Genomic DNA, 27,455 nt, shown 5'->3' with positions numbered 1-27,455 from the left:
AAGAGCAAGAGGCTCACGTACAAGGTGTACAACTTTGCTTTCGCCGTTTGCTGATAGGTGGCGAAAGAAGCAAATTGTAGGCGTCAGGCAGTTAGCTTGGACCTTGGTCAACATAATCTCATTCAAATATTAGTCAATTTGTGTTTGCACCATAAAGTTGTTCTTGTTTGAAAATGTCAGTTTACGAGCCTAATTCTTGTCATTTGTGGGAGGTATTACTGTTTTGTTTCATTATGAAGAACACAGTGGCCGAGTTTCATCAAATGCTCTCAAGTATATATGGTAAGGACACTATTAGTGAAAATCCATGTCGTGAGTGGTTTCAACGCTTCAAGAACGGTGATTTTAACATTGTAGACCGGCATAGTGGTGGAAAAGAGATTGTTTTCCAAGATGCAGAATTGGAGACATTGCTTAGTGAAGTCTCGCATCAAACTTAAGAAGAATTGGCACGTTTAGTGGGAGTGACACAGCAAGCCATACTTCAAAATGTATCAACGCTATGGGCGTGATTCAGAAAAAAGGAATTTGGGTCTCGCCTGAGCTGAAACCAAGAGACGTTGAACGGCATTTGTGTGTTTGTGAACAGTTGCTTCAGAGGCAAAAACGGAAGGGATTTCTGCATCACATTGTGACCAGGGACGAAAAATGGGTTCATTATGAGAACCCTAAATGCAAAAAGTCACGGGGATATCCCGGCCATGCTTCCACGTCGACGGCCAAAATTAATATTTACAGCTCTGAGATCGTGCTCTGCATTTGGTGGGACCAGCTCGGCGTGTGTACTATGATGTGTTAAAACCAAGTGAAACAATCACAGGTGCTTGTTATTGAATACAATTTATGTGTTTGGGCAGACCATTAAAAGACAAATGGCCAAAATACAGCGAGAGACAGGATAAAGTGATTTTGCAGCACGACAACACTCAACCCCATGTTGCAGAAGAGGTCAAAACATAGATGGAAACATTAAAATGGGAAGTCCTACCCCATCCACCATGTTCTCCAGACATTGCTCCCTCTGACTATCACCTGTTTAGATCAATGGCGCATGGCCTGGCTGACAAACACTTCCAATCTCATGAAGAAGTCACGAATTGGATCAATTTGTGGATGGCTTCAAAAAATGAACAATTTTTTGTGGGATTCGTACACTGCCCAAAACATGGGAGAAAGTAGTGGCCAGTGATGGAAAATACTTTGAATGATACATGTGTAACCAATTTGTTTCACTATAGCCTCAAACTTTGGGTGCAAAAACGGTGGAAGCAAAGTTGTACACCTTGTACCACAAGTCCTTGACAGACTAGCTGCCCATGGGGTCGTCATTAATGAAGACAAATGTCAGTTATGGCAAGCCACATGACATTAGTCAGCCAGCATGTAGATGCCTCAGGCATTTGCCCAACACCAGAGAAGACCGATCAGATAAGACTCTTGCCACCTCCTTCCACCTACCAAGAGTTACCCAAATTTTTAGGTGTCATTTCTACAGGAGACACATCCCACATGCAGCTGAGACTCTCCTTCCTCTGACCAAAGTCCGTGCGGGAAGAATATTCTGTGAAAGCGCCACCTCAAGTGGACACATCTTATGCAATCCACCTTTGATAAAATCAAGGATGACTTACTGCAAGTGACTGCACTGGCTCATCTGGCTCCCAATGCCAGCCTTACTATAACAGTGGACACCCGTGACTTCACTATTGGTGCCACGTTACAACAGTAGATAGCCAGTGTTCCCCAGCCCTCGAAGTTTTTCTCTTGTAAACTTTAAGACACGTAGTTAAGTGCTCACTCTTTGACTGTGAGCTACTCGCCATCTATGACACCATCTGTTACTTTCAAGAAGAGGTAGAGGGCAGACCTCTTACTATTTACCCAGTTCACCATCCCCTGGCTGATGCATTACACAACCCATCTGAGCCTATGTCAAAGATGCTGAAAACATTGTCGGAACTATTTGTCATGCATCACCTCTTCCTTCGCCTGGCTCGGTTATGACCAGAGCGCTGAGGTGCAAGACTTGGATCAAGATTTCCAAAACCTCCCTCATGACCCCGACACAGGCCTCAAACTTGAGCAACATATCTTCCCTGGCTTCACCAAACTAATTTGGCGATGATCGGGTCCAACCAGTCGTCCTAGAACCTTTTTGTAAACAAATCTTCAATCTCAGCCACAATCTTGCACATTTAGTGTCAAAATGTTTCATCTGGGTAGACATCCAGTAAGACTGTGCCACATGGGCGAGAATGTACATCCCATGCGAACATAGTAAAACAGGCTGCCACGCTCAGTCCCCCCACCCTCCTACCCTTTGGCAAATTCCTGATCCCCAAGGGCACATTCCAACATGTGCACATGGACATAATAAGGCCACTTCCAGTCTCAGACGGACAGTGTTACATTCCATCACTGACTGATAGAGTTACGTGGTGGTTGAGGCCACACATACTTCTTATATATCCACTGAGACTATTGTCAAAGTTTTCATCAACACATGGATCGCACCTTTCGGCTGCCCTGTGTTGCTCACTACCAACCAGGGCAGGCAGTTTGAGTCCTCTCTCTTCAATGAACTGTGTCATCTTTGCGGCTGTCGCTGTTTCCATACTACTGCGTATTATCTGCAGTTGAACAGTCTTGTTGAAAGATGGCACCACACAATAAAAACGGTGCTCATGTGCCATCCTGTGTCATGGACTGAAGCCCTTCCCTGGGTATTGCATGGCATCCGCATTGTCCATAAGGAAGACCTTGATGCATCTTTAACCGAGATCCTGTACAGTGGGACATCATCTCTTCCAACCGATTTTGTCGTATAGGCTATCTCCCACACCATCACGACTGCCATACTGCCCCTGCCCCACCCACCCCTAATCACACCATGCAATGTCATGGGTCTTTGTCCACAAGGACCTTCCACCAGCTCGCATGTGATGCTATACATTGACACTGTGAGGCCAGTGCTGTACCTGCTGTATACAGGCCCTCACACAGTAGTTACTCGCTGCACAAACACATTTGACACCATGATCAGAGACAAACAATTTACAGTATCTGTTAGTAGACTGAAGTCAGCTTGGACCATTGCAGAATGGAATCCGCAGCCACCATCTAGCCCTACATCTGACCAATCATCTTCTAATCCTTTCACACTGCAGCTCCACCTCTCTGACTTTCTCACTGAGAATATGTCTGTGACACTTGTTGATGAAAACCTGGACATCTTCGCCCAACACAAAGGTGAGATCCAGACCCAGCACAATATCACATTGTTACTACCACACCTCGCCTATACTAGCCAATGTGGACACAGTGGAATTGATGTCCCAACTCAATACCATGGGCTCCCACATCATAACTGCCCCGGTTTACTGCGCTTTCGACCTAGCTACAGCAGCCAATAGAACTACAACATTGACTACTCCGCCCTCAATGCCCACAGCTGAGGTTGCTGCCAACGACAGCACACTGGTACCGGCTACTTCCTGCTGTGGATGTGCCCTCCAGCCTCCTGCTCACCTCAGACTACAAGATCTCTGGCATCACTCTGACCGTCACTCCACCACATAACAACACTGGCACAATACCTCCTTGCATTACTTTCCCTTCTCCTGTGGCAGTGGGGGGGGAGGGGGGGAGGCGACGGTGGGTAGAGGGGGGTGCCCCGTGGTGATGAAGAGACTTTACATTGCCTCTGATTGACAAAATAAACATTGCTGCTCTGTTCAGTACAGTGAACAATAATATCTGTGACAGTTTATTAGGTGTTTAACCTCTGAGCAGTGTAGACCATGATGTAATTCTGTCCAGCAAAATAATACAACGATTTGTCTGCCACACTTCGTGTACCTTTATTACGTATGCGCTCCCACTGCTACCACATTTCCCACAATCATTTAGGCAATTATAAATAATTTAATTGCATAATTTGTTATTAGCTAAGGTTTATCCACTAGTTTTCGTGCATGTGAATGTTTGCAAAGGCTTACAAGTTAGATGATATTTTTGTCCTGAATTTAAATACTTTCACTTATAAATTTCTGAGCTCATATGTAACTGATAGGGCACTGACATTCACATGTCCCTGTGGAAAGTATTGAGGTCTCTTCAAATAACCAAAAAGATTCTGAGGAAATTGATGCCAATGGGTGGGTGGGCGGGCCTAAGCCTTTTGTTGCTGTAAGTTGTACATTGATGAGCCCTTAGGATGTGAAACATTTTTTCGCCAGAAATTGAGACCTTACCCTAAAGCCTTACCTCAATTGATGAAAGGCTTTGTGGAAAGATCTAAATCGTCAGTTTGATTTCTATTCCAGAAAGGCTACAAATTGAGCAGGGGAAAAAAAAGAGAAACAGGAAAAGTCAATGAAAAAACTTCTGTCTACACATGAACAGAAAAAAGTCAAAGTGAAGTGTGCCCCACACAAAACCAAAGTGAAAACTTCATCTGATATATAAGCTAACAATTATTCCACAAAAAGCTCGAACTCTTCAGTGGCACAGAGTAATCAAAGGGGCAGGAAGAGTGCTTGTGGACAGGAAGCCAAGCATCAGTAATTGGTTTTTGGTAAGTTTAGAGGGCAGTAAAGTAATAAGCAGTTTGTTGGAAATGTTATTAGTATAGGCCAGAAATGGAGTGAAAGTTTAAGTTTGTAAGGAGAACTGCAGACTGTTTAAGTAGCCTCCAATTGAAGACTCCTCTGTTGTTGACAAAGATAAAACAGAAATGATTCTCTAGCCTCGTAATATCAATATCAAAAATGACCGTGTGACTACCTTCACTTTTATAACTACTTCTGAAGTACTTCCTGTTTCTTAATTTTTTAAAAAATATTATAATGTTTAAACGTGAGAGTGTAAGTCCTAAACAAATAATGGTTTACATGTGTTATTTCCCGCTCAGGTATCCGCACTACCTGGATCAAGTATCTCCACTATGGAGAACCTTGTGCTATTGTGCAAAGCATTTTTGTCAACAATTTCTTTGTGGCTACATATTTTCGTATTCATATTTTTAAACACATAATGTAATGGGAAAAAGCAAGGTTTATCATGACAGTTTTGGTTTTGTTTTAAGCATATAGCAAAAACATTAAAATAATTAAAAGTGAAAATATGGCTTAACTGCGCCTTCTCTCCTGTAGTTTCGCATGAATTGGAGTATTGTCAAACTTGGAGTAAAGTACATTAAATTATTATTAATATTTGATAAGGGTAGACACTGAAGTAATTGTTATTGTTATCATCTAAATACGAAGCTGCACATTGTCTTTTAATGTCATCGAATGTGTAACAAATTTTAATCTTGATATCTTGAGATGTTGAGAGTTCTGCTGGACATCAGCATAACTCATTGTCGCCGGCCGGTGGGGCCGAGCGGTTCTAGGCACTTCAGCCTGGAACCGCGTGACCACTACGGTCGCAGGTTCGAATCCTGCCTCGGGCATGGGTGTGTGTGATGTCCTTAGGTTAGTTAGGTTTAAGTAGTTCTAAGTTCTAGGAGACTGATGACCTCAGATGTTAAGTCCCATAGTGCTTAGAGCCATTTGAACCGTAACTCGTTGTCTTCATCATTTTAGTCTTATTAGGTGGGTTAATTGTTAATGCACTGCATACAGTTTAGTTTCTGCCATTAAATGTTGCCTGTGAACCCTTAACTAGTCAATAATTTCACAACCTTAAAGGTCCTACATGATGACAACTGTGAATTAATGACTGAATGGATCCTTAATGCTTTTTTTCAACTTTTGAGTGTTGTGAATACTACATTATATCTTGTTAACCAACACAACACTGCTCCGACATATCAAGGAAGCCCTCAACATGGCCCTGAGTAACAACCTGTGCCTGATAGCTTTGAGAAACATATGTTCAAAACAACCATGAATAAACAAATGAAACCTCCATTGTAATAGCGAGTTTTGGGCAAGAATAAACAAAAACTTGCAATTCACCATATTCTGCATACTCAGAAGTCATCAAAATAATGCTTAGGAGGATTGCCACATCCACAGTACAGTCCCCCCGCCCCCTCACCTCTATGGCTTATACACATAACCAGTGCAAGTGATAATTCAAATACGAACCAATCATGTAATCAAAGGACTAGCGCACAAACAAAGGTACTAAATGACATATTGAAAACAAAATGGGTAGATACACTTGCCACTGAAAAACACTAATAGAAATATTGCAGATGCCTTCTACATAACAAATGATGTTATACTTCAAACAATATGCCAATGGATTGCTTGGTGCACAAGATGCTACATTACAGAAAAATCTATCAGAAAATATACTAGTTTTCATTTAATGTTAAAGGAGGTAACATTACCATTTTTTACGGATTATATAAGGCACATTTTTTCTTCTAAAAAATGCCTCCAAAATTCAGGTGTCTCATACTCGAAATTAATACAAAAATGTACAGTTTCTGATGTAAAATTTCTACCAGTCTTAAAAATGGTCACATATTCAATGCTGCAGAAAAACCCTTCTCCGTCTGGCAACATTGGATTCAACTGGCAGCAGTAGTGCACCGATGCGATGAACATGAATTGCAGGGATCCACAAGCTTGCTAACGCTGCCTTCCTACTGCCCTGTCATCACAAACTCTGATCATTTTCTCGCCTATGATGTGTCATTGTAGTCTACAGTGCTAATGAACTTGAATTGAAAGTGATTAATGTTATCGGTAACAATACAATACTTTTGTTAGTAGTTAGTTTCGTAATGGAAAAAAATAACTTATTCATATGATATGGGCTATGCATAATAGCGTATGCAGAACTCTATGGAAGCAGAGCAGCTGAGTGGTATTTCGGCCCTCCGCTAACAGAATAAAAAAGGAAGACTAAATGTGCAAATAGAAGGCCGAATGCAAAATGGCTGAAAGTAGGTAACTACATACTGAAATGGAGTCAAGGACACCATTAAAGTGACACTGGAATTAATACAGAAATGATTCAAATACACACATTTAAGCTAGCTAGTGGTCAGTGGAACTTAACAGACTTTAAGGGTGGAGTTGGTTGGTGCTACACGTTTATGAAGCATCATGGACTTGGTAGCATGCGAACCAAAACACCTCACAAAATGCCATAAGAGTATGAAGAGAAGATATCATCTATCACTTTATCAGTCAACATTGAAAGAAAACCAGTGTGAAACTAAACCAAATAGCCAATGTGAATGAAACTCCTCTGACATTTGATGTACTGAGTAACAGAAATGTCGCAGTGAACAGTGCTAAAACTGTAACTATAAAAACAAATGGACATGAAAAAATGCACTATGCTGTTGTTCTTTCATGTTGTACTGATGATATTAAACTTAATCCAATGATCATTTTCAAATGTAAAACCTTCTGGAATACCATCAGGTGGTGGTGTTCACGTACGTGACAAATAGTTGGATGGATAAGGCTGGTATAAAATTGTGGAGTAACAGTGTGTGGGAGGGAAGGAAAAGTGGTCTATTGAAGAAAAGTTCTCTTCTTGTGCCAGATAATTTTAGTAGTCATTTGAAAAATTCTGAGAAAGAGAAACTGAGTCAGGGAAATAGATAGCATGCTGTTATTTTGGGAGGACTTGCTTCACGAGTGCAACCTCGTGATGTGTTGATAAATAAACCATGTAACATGTATATGAGAGAGGAATATGACAAATGGGCAATGGATGAAATCCAACATCAAGCCACACAAAGGGAGCTTTAAAATGACCTGCAATCAAACAAGTGTGTCAGTGGATAAGAGAGTCATGATCTAGAGTGAGAGAAAACTTTATTGTTAAATCTTTCAAGAAGTGCAGCGTAAGTAATGTTCTTGACAGCAGTGAAGACCGTCTTATATGTGAAGAGGACAGCAATGATGACAATGTGGAAGTAGTAGGAAGTTCAGATGACGATATTCAGGAATTTTAAGGGCAGTCCAGTATTTTAAGCAAAGAATTTCCTTGTAGTCTGGCTTTGAAATCTAATAATAAAAATTTTATTAAAAAATGCTTAAAAATTAATGTGTGTCTTAAATTCCATAGCGTCTTACAGTCCTTAAAACATGGTATGCATGAAATTGTATAATTTTGCATGGCGCACCATAAAATCCAGTAGAATTGAGGACTTTCACAATTTGATGAGTTCAATACAGTAATTTTATTTTGGAGTTTTATGTTAGAACTACAGTAATATTTGCGTGTTTGGTTTATCTGTCTGGATAACATTTATGGCTTTCGTGTGGGTGTAATTACTTGTCCCCACATTTTCAGCTGCATTGAAGAGAAATTATTTTACTTCAGTGGCTACTGCTTTTAGATTATTCAGATCTCTTTCATTGTGTTTTGAATAAATAACACTGCTGATTCAGTTTTTTTTTGTGTTTGCTTCATTTTAGAAATGATCTATGATTCAATGTTAAACTTCTCTTCTTTAGAATCGCTTTTCTTGGCGTTGCTAGTCTACATTTTATATTCTCTCTACTTTGGCCATCACTTATTTTACTGCCCAAACAGTAAAATTCATCTAGTATGCTTAGTGTTTCGGTTTCTAATCTGATCCCCTGCATTTCTTTATGTTCATCTTATAAACTCTTTTGAAGACAGTGTCCGTTAAACTCAGCCGCTCTTCCAACTTCTTTCCTGTCTCTGGCAGAATTAAAATGTCACTGGCAAACCTCAAAGTTTTTATTTCTTTTCCTTGAACTTTAATTTCTTCTTCATATTTTCCTCTGGTTTCCTTTAGTGTACATTTCCATCTGCATCTATACTCTGCAAACCACCGTGAGGTGCATGGCAGAGGGTTCATCTCATTGTACCAATTAGTATGTTTTTTTTCCTGTTTCATTCATGTATGGAGTGCGGGAAAAATGATTGTTTGAACGCCTTTGTGCGTGTGCAGTAATCATTCTAATCTTATCTTTACAATCCCTATGTGAGCGATACATAGGGGGTTGTAGTATATTCCTAGAGCAATAATTTGAAACTAGTTCTAGAAACTTTGTTAACAGACTTTCTCGAGATAGTTTACACCTGTCTTTAAGAGTGTTCCAGTTCAGTTACTTCAGTATCTCTTTGCCACTTTCCTACGGATAAAACAAACCTGTGACCATTCATGCTGCCCTTCTCTGTATTGGTTCAATAACCCCTTTAGTCCTGTCTGGTATGAGTCCCACACACTTGAGCAATATTCTAGAACTGGTCACATGAATGATTTGTAAGCAATCTACCTTGTAGACTGCTTTCACTTCTCCAGTATTCCACTAATAAAGTGAAGTCTACCACTAGCTTTACCCACGACTGAACCTGTGTGATCATTCCATTTCATATCCCAATAAAGTGTTACACTTGAGTATTTGTATGAGTTGGCCGATTCCAACAGTGACTCATTGATAGTATTGTTGTGGGATACAATTTTTTTTTTCATTTTGTGAAGTGCAAAATTTTACATTCCTGAACATTTAGAGCAAGTTGCCAATCCCTGCACCACTTTTAAATCATATGAAGATCTGACTGAACATATATGCAGCTTCTTTCAAATAGTGCTTCATTATAGATAACTCCATTATCTGTAAAAAGCCTCATTTTATTGTTAATACTGTCTGCAAGGTCATTAATATAATACATGAACAGCAAGGGTCTCCTCACACTTCCTGGGGCACACCCGAAGTTACTTCTACCTTTGACGATGACTCTCCATTCAAGATAACATGCTGTGTCCTTCCACGCAAAAAGTCCTCAATCGAGCCACAAATTCCGCTTGATACTCCATATGATTGCACCTTTGACAATAAGCGTGGGTTTGGTACGGAGTCAAATGCTTTTCGAAAATCGGGAAATACTGCATCTTCCTAATTGTCTTGATCCAAAGCTTTCATTATGTCATGTGAAAAAGATACAAGTTGAGTTTCACATGATCAATGTTTTCGGAATCCATGCTGGTTGACATTGAGGTGGCTCATTATTTTTGAGCTCAGAACATGTGCTAAGATTTCACAACAAACCGATGTCAAGGATGCTGGACTGTAATTTTGTGGATCATTTCTACTACCCTTCTTGCAGACAGGTTTGAACTGTTCCTTTTTCCAAGAATAGGCATGGTTTTTTGTGAGTGATAGATTATAGTTAGAAAAGGGACAAACTCGGTCGCAAATTCCAGTACAGAATCTGACAGGGATTCCATCAGGGCTAGGAGCTTTTTTTCAGTTTTATAGACTTCAGCTGTTTCTCAACACCATTGACACTAATACATATTTCATTCATCTTTTCAGTGGTGTGAGGATTAAATGGGGTCAATTCTCTTGGTTTCTCCATCGTAAAGGAACATTTGAAAATTGAGATAAGCTTTTCAGCTTTTGCTTTGCTACCCTCAATTTCAGTTCCTGTCTCTTTCACTAGGGACTGGACACTAATTTTGGTGCCATTAACAGCCTTTACATACAGCCAGAATTTCTTTGGGTTCTGTGATAGATTACTTGACAATATTCTGCTACTTCAGTCATTGAAGGCATAACACATTGCTCTCTTGACAGCCAAATGTGTTTCATTCAGCATCTCTTATCTACAGCCCTACTCATTGCTTTAAAAATTGTTTTAAAATTATTGTGCAGTAATCTCTGTTTTTTTTAGAAGTTTCTTTACAGTGACTGTATACCATGGTGGTTGCCTACCATTATGAACTGTTCTACTGGGTACATATTTACCCAATGCGTTGTCAACTAATATTGTAAGTTTTTTGAGCCAGAGTTCCTGTACATGCTTTTGCACTGTGCTGAAAGTTTCAAGTTCCTCATTGACATATGGCACTACTGATTTTTTATATAGTTTATTGCATGTATATATCTTTCTGCTTGTTTTAGTTGTCTTTTGTACTTTGGTTATCATTGTTGCCACAGCTGTGTCATGGTCACAGTTTCAATTTGGACATCTTCATAGAGGTCAGGCATATTTGTTGCCATTAGAGCTGATATATTTCCAACATAAGTGGGGTTCCTAACTATCTGTTCTAGATTTTTTCAGAGAAGGCATTTAATAAAGTTTCACAGAATTTCTTGTGATGCTCACCACTAAAAAAACTAATTTTCCATCTTGATTGTTGGATGATTAAAGTTTTCACTGATGATTACAGTATGATGGGGGAACTTGTGTACAAGTTTTCTCTAAAGTTTTCGGTTACATCAGGAGATGTATCTGGTGACCAATAGAAGGATTCAACTATCATTTTATATCCACCCTGATACCAAGTCTTGTCCAAACAAAGTCTTGTCCAAACAAAGTCTTGTCCAAACAAAGTCTTGTCCAAACAAAGTCTTGTCCAAACAAAGTCTTGTCCAAACAAAGTCTTGTCCAAACAAAGTCTTGTCCAAACAAAGTCTTGTCCAAACAAAGTCTTGTCCAAACAAAGTCTTGTCCAAACAAAGTCTTGTCCAAACAAAGTCTTGTCCAAACAAAGTCTTGTCCAAACAAAGTCTTGTCCAAACAAAGTCTTGTCCAAACAAAGTCTTGTCCAAACAAAGTCTTGTCCAAACAAAGTCTTGTCCAAACAAAGTCTTGTCCAAACAAAGTCTTGTCCAAACAAAGTCTTGTCCAAACAAAGTCTTGTCCAAACAAAGTCTTGTCCAAACAAAGTCTTGTCCAAACAAAGTCTTGTCCAAACAAAGTCTTGTCCAAACAAAGTCTTGTCCAAACAAAGTCTTGTCCAAACAAAGTCTTGTCCAAACAAAGTCTTGTCCAAACAAAGTCTTGTCCAAACAAAGTCTTGTCCAAACAAAGTCTTGTCCAAACAAAGTCTTGTCCAAACAAAGTCTTGTCCAAACAAAGTCTTGTCCAAACAAAGTCTTGTCCAAACAAAGTCTTGTCCAAACAAAGTCTTGTCCAAACAAAGTCTTGTCCAAACAAAGTCTTGTCCAAACAAAGTCTTGTCCAAACAAAGTCTTGTCCAAACAAAGTCTTGTCCAAACAAAGTCTTGTCCAAACAAAGTCTTGTCCAAACAAAGTCTTGTCCAAACAAAGTCTTGTCCAAACAAAGTCTTGTCCAAACAAAGTCTTGTCCAAACAAAGTCTTGTCCAAACAATCTTGCATGCGACTTCAATTTCTGTCTCAGTGTATTTGAGTTTCCTGTCTACTGCAACAAGTACACCACCTCCATTTCCTATTTGCTTGCTCAATCTGCAGGTTGAATAATATCAGGGATAGGCTAAGGTCCTGTCACCCTCCCTCCTCAACCAGGGCTTTCTTCTTGTGCCCTTTGATTCGTATAACCACAGTCTGATTTCCATACAAGTTGTTTATAACCTTTTGCTCCCTCTAATACTTAGAGAAAGTAAACAAAAATTTACTTTAATTTTCATCTTCTGTTTATGCTTGATAAGCTTCTTCATGCACATTTCAATTCAGTTTGTATTTACCCCACAGATAAAGACATACAGTTATACATTAAACTGAAACAATAACCATATGAAAAGGATTGATCACTACTCATCACATAGATTAGGCATTGAGTTGCAGTCAGGCATACCACCTTTGTACATTGAGTAATAATCTGTCCTTTCTGTATAAAGATAGGTTGTTACTCACTGCATAGAGGAGGTTGTTATTCCATCCTAGACTTTTCATTGTTTGATTTAAGCTACAACAATGTATATTCCTGAACGATGCGCTGCACTGTTGCTTACCAAAACAGCGAGCAAAATATTGTATTGGTATCCATGACATGTGATTCCATAGTCATGTACAGTAATTCTGCATTAATTATTATACATAAGTTATGGAGGAACCGATAAAATATAATCATTTAAAGAGGATGGTTTTACTTCTGCCAGCTTGATGATAATACAGCTCTATTTGTATGCTGCGTTTTATTCTTAAGAAAATTTATAATGCTGGAAGCTAGTTAAAAAAAGTTAAGAAGAAAGATTCCAATAGCATTTAGAGGAGGTGCTAAACAACTGATAGGGACATTAGAAATGATATAGATTGCTGCACTTAAAAAATATATTTTCCCGGTAGGAAGATCAAAGGTACTGTAATGCATTGGCCAGTGAAATACAGCACATCAGACTTTGTATGGATTTTTATGCCTGTGCAAAAAGTGGCACCTTTGGGCTCTATCTTATCCTTCATTGCATGTCAGACTTCACTTATTGCGTCGAGGATTATGATCCTTCATCAAGAAGGCAAAAGTGCAGAGACTTTGTCCATGTTTTCTGTATAAAGCACTACTACAGTCGAGGGGTGCAGATGAATGATAGGAGGTTCAGGAAAACTGAAGACCCACTCATCGATCATGAAGCTTTGACAGGAGGGCCTACCTTTGATGATCATCATAGTGAAGAGGACGTAACAATAGAACAAGAACACAAAGCTCTTCCAGGGCTACCATACAAAGGATCACTTACAATATCTAGATCCAGTGTGTTGTAGTTGGTTGCAATGTGGACTTCTGAAACAGTGGGTTATTGCTTGTGCAGGAGAGGGAGCAATGTCATGAGCTCTGGTGAATGCAGTGTGGGGTAATAGTTAGTGTTGGTTGCTGGCGCACTGTGGGTTGCTGGTTCAAACCAGACCATCGGCAGTTATGTATTTCATATTTATTATTTATGGGAGGTTCTTGAAGTATCTTACATTTGTAATGTTCATATATCTGCAACATTCAATGGTTGTATAAATGTCAAATAACTCTGGGCCTAATTCAGTAAGAATGGCAGCAATCTGCTCCACCCATGGGTTAGGATTGATATTGGTCTTACTCCATTACTAGAGTGTGCTGTACACAATTGTCAGCCACCCTCATTGCTTGTGGAGAATGTAGTGAAAATCAATTTCACAGCTGCACAGGCAGTGACTTGCTATGGTGGTGGGTCTAGATTAGTCAGAAACAAACAGATCCACATCTTGAGAAATTGTTGATGAGGACAAGTAGCAGCTCCCCAGCCTTAGCATAGCAGCTCCCCAGCCTTAGCACAGAGGTTTCATATGGAGGTGGCCCTGTCTACAAAGGCTGAGGGAGGTGGTGTTATTTTGCTAGGTACCAGGCTGCATGATCATTTGGGATGTGGTGGCCAAGAAAAAATGTATTTGAAAATCTTGTGACCCAGTTTCCTGTCCTGTATGTGCTATCACCTTGCAGTTGCAGTACAGAATCGTATGGCATTTGGAGGAATAGTGGCTGGTTGGAAGTGGACAGACATTAAGCTGCGGCTGGCTGAACCAAGTTGGCCATGGCATACCTCATCACTGCTCCTCAGACAAGATGGTCCTACTTCCTCAGTTATGAATAGTGCATAAAATTATGATGCATGGCCTCATGCTCCAGTGATAGGACTCGCCAGTATCTTCCACTTGTGGTGTACAGATTTAAATATGCTAATTTTAACGGTTGTGTGTCATTTGTTGATACAAGTGCAAAGATGAAAAGAAGTATAACTTAATATTTTGTGAAATGTCCAACCTTACTGCTAAACTACTAGGGCTCATTCTGGATTTTTTTTTCATATATAAATGACCAGACTGTCACATTGCCTTCAGTTTGTTGTTCCATGAGGGCAGCCTTTAAATTTTTTTTACAAGAACGATGAAAGAAGAACATTTCATTGGTATGTATTTTTTCTCCAAATATTCATCTTTGAAATTCACACACTTTTGGTATGTTTCAACACATTCTGAATATAAGAGCAAATAAGTCATTTAGTGGGTACACAAGTAGGGGGAGACTAATTTGATGTCTTTCGCAGTCATATAATCACTTGTTTGATGTGCTATGTGCCAGCTGATATTACTATACTGAAGAACAATTTGATACATGTATTTTTGATGGGTTTTCCTGATTTCAATGTTGTATACCATTCAGCATTAATTGTTCTTCAATCCTGTAAAGCAACAATGGTGACCTGTTCACTGTAACCAAAGAAATAAGTGATCATTTCCTTGGAAGTGCTTGACAAGTAAACCATTAATTTTGTTTTCAGTTCATCTTGGAACATCGAAACATTTGGTTGCTGCGTACTTTCAGGATTGTATAACTATATCCTAATTTTGTCTCCTGGTGTAATATTGTATATGGATTTTGCATTTTGTTCCTTTAATTTTTTTTAACTTTTACTTAACTAACATGAGCTTGTTTTGAGCTTAGATCAAATTATGTGGAGTCCTTTGGGAACAGAAATAATCCATAGCTAAATGTTCAGGGAATAAAGAAGGTACTGCAGTCTTCAATGTGCCTGAGGAAGCATTGATTGGGTTTTATTTTTTTTATTTTTCAAGAACAACTGATTTTTGTCGACTTTCATGAAAATTCACCACTTGCAGAACACGGACACAACAATTTTTGAAAACTAATTGTAAATTATCTTTCCCGAAGGTGACTGAGAATCAAAAATGGATCAAAGTTGTTTGAGACATTGATGTTGACTGAGTTCTTTATGAAATTGTAAAAAAATCATCTGATGAAATTCTTCATGTGAAGTTTCCACTTTTCCACAGCCTGTTTCTTTAGATGCTCACTATAAGCAAACTATTTGGCCAATATTTTTAGATACTGTTACTTTAATAATACAAATGACAAAAGTTCAAAACAGCAGTAATATCACATCTCAATAGCACCACATAGAGGTTGTATGTAAAATACTTTAAAAGATGTCCCTTGTATCTGGGTTTCTGGTTTGTTTTAAAAACAATGATTATAGTTGTAGTTTATACATTTTGAATGATATTGTGAATGTATAGAGAAATGTGAATGATAATGAGAGTGAGTAAGTGAGAGTTTTGTTTGAATAAGATATTTTACATGTGTAAGGGTTTTCATGTTTAACCAATTTTTCTCAAACAGTTTAGCAGAAGATGGACACACACACACACACACACACACACACACACACACACACACACACACACACACGCACAGAGAGAGAGAGAGAGAGAGAGAGAGGGGGGGGGGGGCAGTGGGGGTGGGGTATAATTAAAACTTTAAATTTTGTGCGCCATTATCACTATTATTTTATGAATTTTTGAAAATTTACTATCTGCAGAATTGTTCCAAACTGTATAATGAAGGCTAAAAGTGAACGAAGGAGGCCTTTTATTGGTGCCCAAGTTGAAGAATGCAGAGATGCTTCTGGACTTTTTTATATTTTGCCTTTCCAAAAGGTATGTGAGTATTTGCGTGTACATGTGATATTCCATAGTCTGCATTTAATTTTAGCTTGTAGATTTCATTGGCTATTTATCTTTTAGGGATATTTAATCAACTGGGATGTACAAAAGAATGTGTGGGATTACATTTTCAGTAATGAGTGCTGCCCAGTGAATTTTAGTGAAACACCTTTGGTAGTTACAGAACCATACCTGAACTTTAGCTCCATCCAGGAAGCAATGACTGAAATATTCTTTGAAGAATATGAGTGCCAGGCTCTCTTGAGAATTAATGGTATGTAAAAGTGTAAGAACTGTTTAGTTAGTAGGTTACATGTTGATGGTAACTGTTGGTTTGTAGTAAGATAAGGTGTTTGTGACATTGCTGCTGTTGTTCTGATTTGAAATTTCTTATTATTTTGTGGTTTGCTGCGTGTGATGTAGGAGTGTTGAGAGTTTTGTTATTAGCATGTATGCACAAAGTATGCAACATAAAAATTATTCCATTTGGTTGGTTGGAGTGAGGGAGTGGAGAGGGTTGTGTGCAGAGCGAGGGAACACTGAGGTTGGTTATAGATTTTGAGTATATTTATCACCAATGGTGATCAGTTATGTGCTACTGTGCTACAGCACATTGTAAATGTCACTAAAATTATGGATAAAACACATTAAAATTATTCCATTTCTCTTCAAGTGTGTGCTTGCATGCAAATAAAACAGACAAAAACATATTTTCGCAGCACCCTCTCTCTTATATTAAGCAACCAGCATCAAAATGGTCAGCTCCACTACAATTAACTTTTAGAAGGTACGCAACTGTCTGTTTTCGACTGCGCATGCTCTGAGGTAACAGTAACCCTTCAGGCACTGTGAGTGCTATGTTACTTACAGCACCAGATTACTAATTTTCTTTGAAAGTGTATGTATCGTATTGTGCAAGTGTATAGTATGAGATATTCTTAAGGAGCAATTGACAACTATGCCATCGCAGGATCATTGGTGTCGCCACAGGATTTTTTGCACCATCACAGTACCTTTGGGGTCCACTGTGAAACATGGTACAGTGCAGACTATACTGTAGTGGAAAAGTATGAAAACGTGAGAATTGCAACATGCCAGTATAAGAGTGCACAGTGTGCCAGCAACAGTGCACATTGACAGTGGTCGTGGGCAAAGTGGTTTTGACATTGCACTGTATGCATTGGACATACAGTATTCAATATGATTTCAGTTTGTATTTGAAGTCTATTTTATTATCCATTAAATTCTTTAGATCACTTGGTAGGTGAACAAAATTTTTTATGTCTGAATACCTGACCATTTTTGGCCACACTAAGAATTTTGGAACACGTATTGTGTTCGAGTATAATGACTTTTCTGGAGACTAGAAATCTACTCTGTAGGAATCAGCATGGGTTTCGAAAAAGACGGTCATGTGAAACCCAGCTCGCGCTATTCGTCCACGAGACTCAGAGGGCCATAGACACGGGTTCACAGGTAGATGCCTTGTTTCTTGACTTCCGCAAGGCGTTCGATACAGTTCCTCACAGTCATTTAATGAACAAAGTAAGAGCATATGGACTATCAGACCAATTGTGTGATTGGACTGAGGAGTTCCTAGATAACAGGACGCAGCATGTCATTCTCAATGGAGAGAAGTCTTCCGAAGTAAGAGTGACTTCAGGTGTGCTGCAGGGGAGTGTCATAGGGCCGTTGCTATTCACAATATACATAAATGACCTTGTGGATGACATCGGAAGTTCACTGAGGCTTTTTGCAGATGAATGTGTGGTGTATCGAGAGGTTGTAACAATGGAAAATTGTACTGAAATGCAGGAGGATCTGCAGCGAATTGACGCATGGTGCAGGGAATGGCAATTGAATCTCAATGTAGACAAGTGTAATGTGCTGCGAATACACAGAAAGATAGATCCTTTATCATTTAGCTACAAAATAGCAGGTCATCAACTGGAAGCAGTTAATACCATAAATTATCTGGGAGTACGCATTAGGAGTGATTTAAAATTGAATGATTATGTAATGTTGATCGTCGGTAAAGCAGACGCCAGACAGATTCATTGGAAGAATCCTAAGGAAATGCAATCCGAAAACAAAGGAAGTAGGTTACAGTACGCTTGTTTGCCCGCTGCTTGAATACTGCTCAGCAGTGTGGGATCCGTACCAGATAGGGTTGATAGAAGATATAGAGAAGATCCAACGGAGAGCAGCGCGCTTTGTTACAGGATCATTTAGTAATCGCGTAAGCGTTACGGAGATGATAGATAAACTCCAGTCGAAGACTCTGCAGGAGAGACGCTCAGTAGCTCGGTACGGGCTTTTGTCAAAGTTTTGAGAACATACCTTCACCGAAGAGTCAAGCAGTATATTGCTCCCTCCTACGTATATCTCGCGAAGAGACCATGAGGATAAAATCAGAGAGATTAGAGCCCACACAGAGGCATACCGACAATCCTTTCCACGAACAATACGAGACTGGAATAGAAGGGAGAACCGATAGAGGTACTCAAGGTACCCTCCGCCACACACCGTCAGGTGGCTTGCGGAGTATGGATGTAGATGTAGAAGGCTGATTGATGAATAGTGGAAGTCATTTCTTCTACTAGTATTATCTTAATGAATGTTGTTGTTATTTTCAAACAGTGATTAATTATTGACAACAAACTTTGTAAGATATTAAATTTACTGTTAGGCTGTTGTCAGTATGCCCAACTATTTAAAGAGCTGTCTGCAAGAGGTTCTAGAATGGACACCACATATTACCCTTATTGCATGTTTGTGTGCAATGAACACTTCTTTCCTCAATGTCAATTTACCCCATACATGAAGTTATGAGATGTTAGTGAGCAAAAACAGGAAAAGTGAGTTAACTTTTTGACATTTTCATCTCCAAAATCTTACATTATCTGTAGTGCAGTAATTGTAGAGCTTAGGCATTGAATAAGGTATGTAACATATGACTTCCAGTTTAGGATCTCATCAGTATAAACAACTAAGAATTTAGAAGAATAATGCCCAATTATGCAGGGCTTGTGTTATGTAAGAGTCCAGCTTGAATTTGATACCTTGTAACAGATTTAGTGCAAATCCTTAGTTGGTGCTGTTTCTAAATTCATACTTTTTTTGAAGTTTTGTGTTAATAAAAGGTAGTTGATGAGTTTTAAACTGTTCCAAGAATGAACAGCTGGCCATAAGGGGCACCCAAAAAAAAAAAAAAAAAAAAAAAAAAAATATTTGTTAATGAGTCATGTAGAGCCATTCACCAGAGATCATAATTGTGTGCAAGTGCTTTTATCTAGTTCTTCATAGCCGATGTTCACTTTTTATCCTTTTCCTTTCTTAATCTCTCCCTTTGTCAGTAGCTGACAAAATTCGATACTGCCACTCCTTTTACTTTTGTTTATTCATAGACTGTCTCTTCAGAATTGAATATCCTTCCACTTTACAGTAAAAGCAAGCAGTCAGCTACATATAGTTAGTTTTCAATACTACTAGACATGGATCTGTTTGCAGTTTGCTATGCCCTTGGCTTATCTAGCCTAATAACTGGCCTATCTAGTCAGTTGTGAGGAGATCCTTTGCTTAACATGAAATGTGAACCAACAATAGTGGAATGTTTTAATTCTGGCTCATTCTACTTGGTCTCCAAATAAATGTGGTTGGAGTGAATGCTTTGTTTTAATATTTTGTTTTGTGTTACTGGTCCTATTCTTTACATAAGTAGCTTGTGCATCAAATATTGGACAAATTAATTTATACACAAGGTAGATGCACAAATAGAGCTAAAGGTGAGTTATTGACACATGCAATGAATTGCTCATACAATTATATTTTTATGAATCCATGTTTATGTTACAGTGCCTACTTTGGATTTTGCTTGTAACTTCAAAGACATTTTAATCAAAACATCTGACATATGCGCACATTTTTACTTGTTAGTATTAATACCCATGCCCTGTAATATTATATGTCATGTCAAGTAAAGTAAAGTAACATGATACATGGTGTCATATCCTGTAACATGACTCACACCATAATGTTAACCAGTGTATCATTTGTCTTATGGTGCAATATAACAAAATGTGTCATTAAAGTTTAGGATGCATACATCCCCTTTCTGAGGTACACTTCCTATTACAGATGCACACCCACATTTGGATACTTCCTATCATAGGTGCCTCCCACTCTTTAGAAGCACATAAGTTTATGTCCATTTGTTCTTACATCCCTACCATACCATGTAATGGGGTGGGTTTGGGAAAGAAATGGTCATATAGGGGGGAAATCAACCCTCCCCACTCAGGAATAAAAAAAAAAAAGTTTCAGCATTCCTCCCCCCCCCCCCCCCCCCCCAAAAACAATTTCACCTCCATAAAAACTCTTTTAGCTACTATGTGTATGCTCTTCAGCCATATGGCATTATATTTTGTCTACTATAGCTTGTGAAGCTTCTGGAATTTGGGTACAGGTTCAGGGACTTTAGTCTGTCAGGGCGTATACGACCTGGGACAACCAGGAGATCCAGGAAAAACCCGGGAATTTTTTCATCCGGGAGAAAACCGAGAATTTTTTAGAATTCCGGGAATTTTTCGTTGTAATTTTGACTGGTAAGAATCGATACTCTAACAAAGGTTATTACTGTAACGCGCTATTGCAGAATAATACTGCAACAATAAAACGTGAACGAGAAAAAAAAACGAAAATAAAACATTAATTGCAAAGGAAATGTGCCATGTACAACAAAACACAGTGCTCATACAAGCGTTTGCCAACAGCAAATTGTGTGCTTTAGGAAGACTATGCAATGTTTCATAACAACAAATTGCCTCCGATGAGCGTGACGTCACAACTGTGTACATTAGATTCGTTTCAGCAGTTACGAGCGGGCTCATGCGCATGCGCAGTTGAGTGGCGTATGGGTAGTACCTTCTCCCGCTTCTGGCTACAGAAATGTGGCTGTTGGCTGTGTAAACAGTCGCAGCAAGCTGCTAGATGCAACAGGGAAAAATTTTACTGCCGCGCCCAAGCTGCCAGATTCACGCATGCACAGCAGGCCCGAATCTATGAGGAAGGGGGAGGGGTCCCAAATTCATATTCTTGAGGAGGAAAAACCTTGTTCACAAAGCGCTTAGCATCCAGCGCACGTTGGTCTATCGATTACTCATATGATTTTGAAACGCATCCCTGTTAGTTTTCGGACACACTCTGTAAGTTGATTTCTGAGTGAGTCATAAGTTGATTTTTGAATACGTGCATAGTGTACGTTATGTCTCTGTCAGGGGAATCCTCGTTGCATCTAGAAATAAACTTTCCTGCGGGCAAAAGGAGACCGGGCTATATGAGCTGTGCGGAGTAAAGCCGAACGAGTGAACGCAATCGCTGTCTGTTATGTTCTTGATTGGGTTTGCGAATGATCAGCGTTGTTGTACGTATTATGGAATTCCATAGATTCAGACTTCCAGAGTGGAAACAAACGTCTAACAGGAATAACAGGTAAGAAAGATTACGTGTTATCTTCTCGGTGTATTCAGGAAAATGAAACTGTCAGGAAATTTTTGCCCAGATCGCTACCCTAGCACTTGTACAGTCCCCGTCTAGCAACCGCTGAAGTTCTATTCTGGAAGTAGCGCGGAAAATGGTTTGTACGAACATAACACCTATTTGGAGAATAATCAGAGGTAACTAAACCGGTGATTCTGGCAGGGTTAGTGAAGTTAACCGGTGAATAAGTTTTGACAAAGGCTGGCATAGTTCCAGAGTTAGTCATGACAAGATTGATTGTTAGAACGAGGAAGGAAAAGAAACTGGGACATCAAACAAATTAGGGAAGAATATGACGATTCCGGATTTATATAAAATCTGGTGCTACTGCTTTTCGATCTCATGCTCGAGAAACAGGAGCGTATGAATGAAATGTGGAACTATTTTCTAACATAAAGCTTTTTGCTTGATGTAGGCCTAATAGGCATTTTATGTTGGTCTTCGTGAATTATATTCTGTCGTGTTATAAAATTACAAGCGTTAGAAAGGCCTATTTTATTTTATCTAGCAGACAGTGACAAAATAGCCGTAATCAGATCGAGAAACCACACCAGTCTTGGGTACTATTTGTATTAATAGCTTACGCAGTATTAGACAACAATATTTCGATTTTTCATGTAGCAAAACGTTTCACGAACTTTGAGGTAATAAATTCGTTCGCAGAAAGGAAAGCGCGCCATGTAAAGCTGTAGCAGATTAGAGAAAAAATAATGCTAGGAACTAAGGATTGAAGAACTGTTTACTGTCTTGTTTGTCTCTTGTCTTTACTGGTTTTATGTATCCCGTATTTAACTGTATGTCACCCAAAACAAAGTTATTAGCTAACAGGCAATACAGAGTGCAAATTTTCTGAAGAGTTCTCGTTCTCACGATTACAAATAATCCCATCCAGTATGAATTGCGAGATATTTTTTTTAAGAGGGTCAGGCTGTCAAACCGTCCGACTGGGAGCAGGAGAGGCACCACAGGGCATTTCAATTTCCACTGTCCTGAATATAGTTTGATGGCATCCAGTACAAAATATACACTTTACAATTCCACGGAGCGAAATACAGTGACGTGCGATAGAAGAATGCTGTGTGGAGAGGGGTGGCACTGCACTCTGGCACACTTAATACCAAATAACATTTCTTATATTTCCTCGAACATCTATGTTTTATGTATGAGACTCTTCAAATAGATGTGTGTACAAAATGAACATTTTTGAAAATTCAATTTTTTAAAATTTTTGACTTCGTATCTCAAACGCTCGTGGGAAGGGGGCTGGGAGGAGGGGCGCCATTATCGTAGTATTGCCCCGGTTCGGAATTATCGTAGATCCGGGGCTGATACGCAGAGCAGTCTGAGTTGTAGTGGGGAAGTGTGTAGTCTCCACGTGACCCGTGTTTACACTTTAGTAAGTTTGCTGTTTCCTCTTAGTTTACTGCTCACATCAAATGAAAACAAAACGGATTTCTGTGGCTGGGAGCTATCAAGTGAATTAAGACATCCACATAATCACGGAAGGCTAATATACGTTATTAGTTTCAGATTTTATTTTATTTCCACTTTTCTGACAGTCATGCATAAATCGCCTTGTACAACAATGAAGTTATTTTTGTCGGTTTGCTAAAGAAATTTGGTTTTCATTAATCTGTTACGCTGAGGCAGTCAATGTGTTTGAAACAGTGTTTAGTTCCACACTCTTGGCTGATTTAAACAGCTCGCTGCATTTCAAGTGCACGTTTTCATCTTCTAGCACGTATGGCATTATGCCATAATATAGAATCAAAAATGAGTTAGTACAGTACTGGTACTCTAAGAAAATTAACATCCCGGAACCCACACCGAAAACTATCAGGTCGAGGCCTACTTCATTGGAAATCTGGACCTACGAATGTGCTCTTTAAGTATGCACTTTAAATGTGCCATTTTAGTACTATTCACGAAATTCCGATGATCTTTGAGTATACTCTTACGTCTTTTCTTTTATGACATAATGTAAGATCTTTTAATGTTTTACACGTACGAATATACGGGCTTCCTGCGTCACAGTAGCTGCCAAAGCGCGGCGGCGCCCGTCATCTGGCGGTCTCTGACGACTACTGATACCTATTTCAACAGGTCACGGGAAAATTTTGCGAATAGTGGTTTGAAAAAAGTTATTTTCAAAGTAAATTTCCTTATACGCAAGTTGAACCATGTGCGACAATGTACGATGAACTTCTTAAATCACAGAGCATTTGATGACGAGCCATTTAGAAATATTTTTTGCCCAGACATTCATGTCGTTATCATGAGCAAATTGATGTAGTGCTACGGGAAGCTCTCTCTTTTCTGCGGTAGCTAATTTGTGGAAAACTTTCAGGGCAAGTCACTGGGCTCGGCTAAAAATTTTAGTGGCACATTTGTGAGATATATCTTAAAGAGCAACACGCGCAAAAAGATCAACATTACATGTGAAAGCTTAGCTTCTTATGCAGCTTATTAACCTTAGAGACCAATATTGTGTGTGAAAGCTTTGCAACACAACGTATATTAATTAAAAACATTACCTTTCCAGTTAGTGTATCCGCGCTACTTAACAGTGATGTTACTATTAACTGACACTTGTCCTGTGGTCTGAATATCCGCTGTCATCGGGTGGCGGGATCACGTGACGTGAGCTATGACAGACTTACAAAAACGCATCGCAATCTCGATTACAATGGTTCGGAAAGTAACATGCGGTGTTTGGTGGAATTCGAATTCATACTTTCGTAATACAAAAATATGCAGCATACATGTTGCTGCACATCAAAAATCTTTCCAAAAGGGGTTTTCTTCCCTGAGTTTCGTTTTATAAAGTGCCGGGAAATTCTACGCCCGTGTATAAAAACATAACCATTCAAGGGATTGATAAATTTTACAGTTCCTAGGGAAAATGTACTGTTACTTAATAACACGGAAAACTGTGTTTTCAATCCGGGAGAAAGTGTATTTTTTTCCTTCTCCTTGTATACACCCTGTCTGTACATTGCAAGATGCAGGTGTGCCAACACTTGGCAGGTAATAGGACGCACTGTACTAGGGAAGTAGTGTTGACTCATGAAAAGGTGTGAATATGTTTAGATGTTTTTATTTAAGTGTCTTTGAAGGTGCTAGATAAATCGAAAAGCTAGTTCCCATCTTTTACATCCCTAACTCCGACCAGGACATATTCACCTTTTCTTGCACTGTGATAGGAGCTTTCATTGTAGTTCCCAGTTTTTACTCTGCCATAATTTTGACATTAGACTGCCATAGCTTGGTAACAGATGTAGATTTTTGGTGGCCCGGGTGATGGCTGATCTGATATAGGTCTTTTTCCTGTTTTTTGAACTGTGTTGCTTGGGTTGGGTATTGTTAGTCTGACTCCTCTACAGTTACCCGACTGGTATGATTGAACCTGTCCAGTATAGCCTATTGAGTACTCGGAGCACATAAGCAAGCCTCACCATCACATCCAGATCGCATAACTGCAGGAGACCTTTTTTAAAAATTTTTAGTTTGTTTTTCATAATTTTTATTTTTATTATTTTGCTCTTTTATGTCATATTTTTTAATTTTTTTATTGTTTTGCTCTTTTATGTCATATTTTTTAATTTTTTTATTGTTTTTTAATTTTTTGTTTTAATTTGTTTTATAGTTACACACATTTTTATTCATATATGCATGCAAAATAACAGTAAACATGAATATGGTATTTGATCAAATATTAAATATAATGTGAAGATTATGGTAAAAATATGACAACTGTTTCTCTATCACCTGGATAAACTTATGGTATGAGCGTATTACTTAGAGAACTTCCTTAAAAACTTGCTATACTGCAAGCTGAATGATTCCCACAACAAGTAATAAACTACTGAAAAGCATACATTTAATTATTATCTCTTGTCTTAAAAGTCTTGCCATTGATTATTTAAATTATGCACTAATAAAAATTGAAAATTAAGAAACTGCCACTATAAAACCTCTTGTGCATAATTTTGGCACGAACATTTTGTTGCAAAAACAAGTCAGAATTAAGTATGAATATGGTTGGCTGAAATAAAGAGAGAAACTACAAAACAATGTGTGCACAACAAAATATGACTCAACTTCTCAGTGCTGTACAAAAATTGAACTAAAGCTTGATTTGCCTGAAAATAGGATGTCTACAAGATAGCAAGTAGTTTTTGAAGAAAATACAGAAAACATTCTCTACTGGTTAGAATTAAGGTGACCTTTTTTCTGACAATTATTTTTGTAGCAAATTTCAGGTTAGTTTTTCTGCATGGGCATTGATAAAGTTGTAAATGCTTGATCAAACAGTACATCATTTTGTACAGGGCTGGATGTAATTCTTGTTTAGTACATGCATTGTTTTGCTTGTCCAAAGATTTTTCAATGATTCTAAGCCACTGGGAAATACAATCTTAAACGTGTAAACAATGAAGTGATACCCATAATAACTAGTTTTTAATTATATCCAAATGCAGCACTTACAGTGAATCACATTTGTACAAAGCACAATTTTGTGTGCAAACGTGTGATCTTTCACACACAAAATCCAAATGATGAAAGATTTTTGTAAATGTTTCTTATGATTACTGTGAGAATATATTTTGGGTCAACAGAAACATCCGATCTCACGCGTCGGCTTTGACCCGTGACGTAAGGGTGTTGTGGTGTGTGACGTCATTACGGCGCGGAGTTTGGTTTGTGAGTGTGGCGTGTTTGTAGATGTTGCCTCGTTGAAGTTACCTTAGTAGGAGTTTTAGGGCCTGTAATATATAGTTTACCTTTTTACTGTACTTTTTGTTTTAACATCGTCTATGAGGCTTTTATCAGTTTGCCATTAGATTGTTCAATCTTTATGGTCTATATGTTTTGTCACTACTCGTTATGTCTAATGAATCAATATTGTTTTTTTTCTTTTTTTTATTTGTTTCCTTTTTTTATCTTTTGATTGACCTACACATTGATCTGTAGCGTAGCCCTGAATACGAGGTTAAGTTGGGAGTTTTTTTTTTGGCGGGGGGGGGGGGGGGGGTCAGGGGGGGGCGCAGTCCCCCGCTGCCTGGCCTTGAGTACCGCTTGTTTATTATTATCTTTGTTTGCTATCAATGTTAGCAGATTGTTCTTGTGAAACCTTTGTGTGTGTTGTTTTTCTATGTGTTTTCGACTTTGTGATACGTATGCAACGTTTCTATATCCGCCATATTGGAATTGTCGTTTCCGCTATATTTGTGACGTCATGGGTCAAAGCCGACAGGTTAGATCGGACGCTTCCGTATTTCCTGTATTTTTTATCATCTGTATGACTTTAAATCCTCTCAGCAAGTGCAATTCATGAAAAGCTGAATTTTATGTCCTACTTATGATAGCTAAATCATGGATCGTAGCACTGAATAAAGCTCTCACAAAACAATGTTATGACAATTAATTCCATGTATTTATCTACCTTCTTACAGAATTTGAACTGATTTGCAGAACTTTGAAACATAAAAGCAGTGCACTTAAAACAACTCAAAAAAAAAAAGGTCCCACATAAATCCAAACGAAGCTAGATTTTTGAAAGCAAGTTTTGCAGTTTTACTCTAAGAATGCATGTTTTTATTGATTTGATTCACTTTAAACCATTTCTGTGCATTCAGTTAATGTTTCATTTAAAAATGAATTTTATGTACTACATTTAGCTCGACTTTAAGGCATTGTATCTTGACAACGGATAAAGGTTATGGGATTAAAAAAATTCATTTTGACTTTATCCATTTAACTACCTCCA

At 38.6% G+C, this 27,455-nt stretch overlaps 1 protein-coding gene across 6 annotated transcripts in view; it reads left to right on the top strand.

The window, feature by feature from the left end:
• LOC124612255 (actin-related protein 6) overlaps window positions 1-27,455 on the top strand; it is a 112,267-nt gene that overhangs the window by 16,102 nt on the left and 68,710 nt on the right. For 2 of the 6 annotated variants that reach the window (XM_047140338.1, XM_047140339.1), the window contains exons 2-4: window positions 4,326-4,576; window positions 16,024-16,141; window positions 16,229-16,421. In XM_047140338.1, the coding sequence (XP_046996294.1) occupies window positions 16,043-16,141; window positions 16,229-16,421 (292 nt within the window). In that variant the 5' untranslated portion in view covers window positions 4,326-4,576; window positions 16,024-16,042. The remainder of the gene's footprint in view (window positions 1-4,325; window positions 4,577-16,023; window positions 16,142-16,228; window positions 16,422-27,455) is intronic. The other 4 variants (XM_047140337.1, XM_047140340.1, XM_047140343.1 and 1 more) reach the window with 3 other exon arrangements.

Source organism: Schistocerca americana, chromosome 4 (genome assembly GCF_021461395.2).
Source record: "Schistocerca americana isolate TAMUIC-IGC-003095 chromosome 4, iqSchAmer2.1, whole genome shotgun sequence".
Lineage (NCBI taxonomy): Eukaryota > Metazoa > Arthropoda > Insecta > Orthoptera > Acrididae > Schistocerca > Schistocerca americana.
Note: the sequence above shows the minus strand (reverse complement) of the source record. Positions and strands in the feature narration are given on the sequence as shown.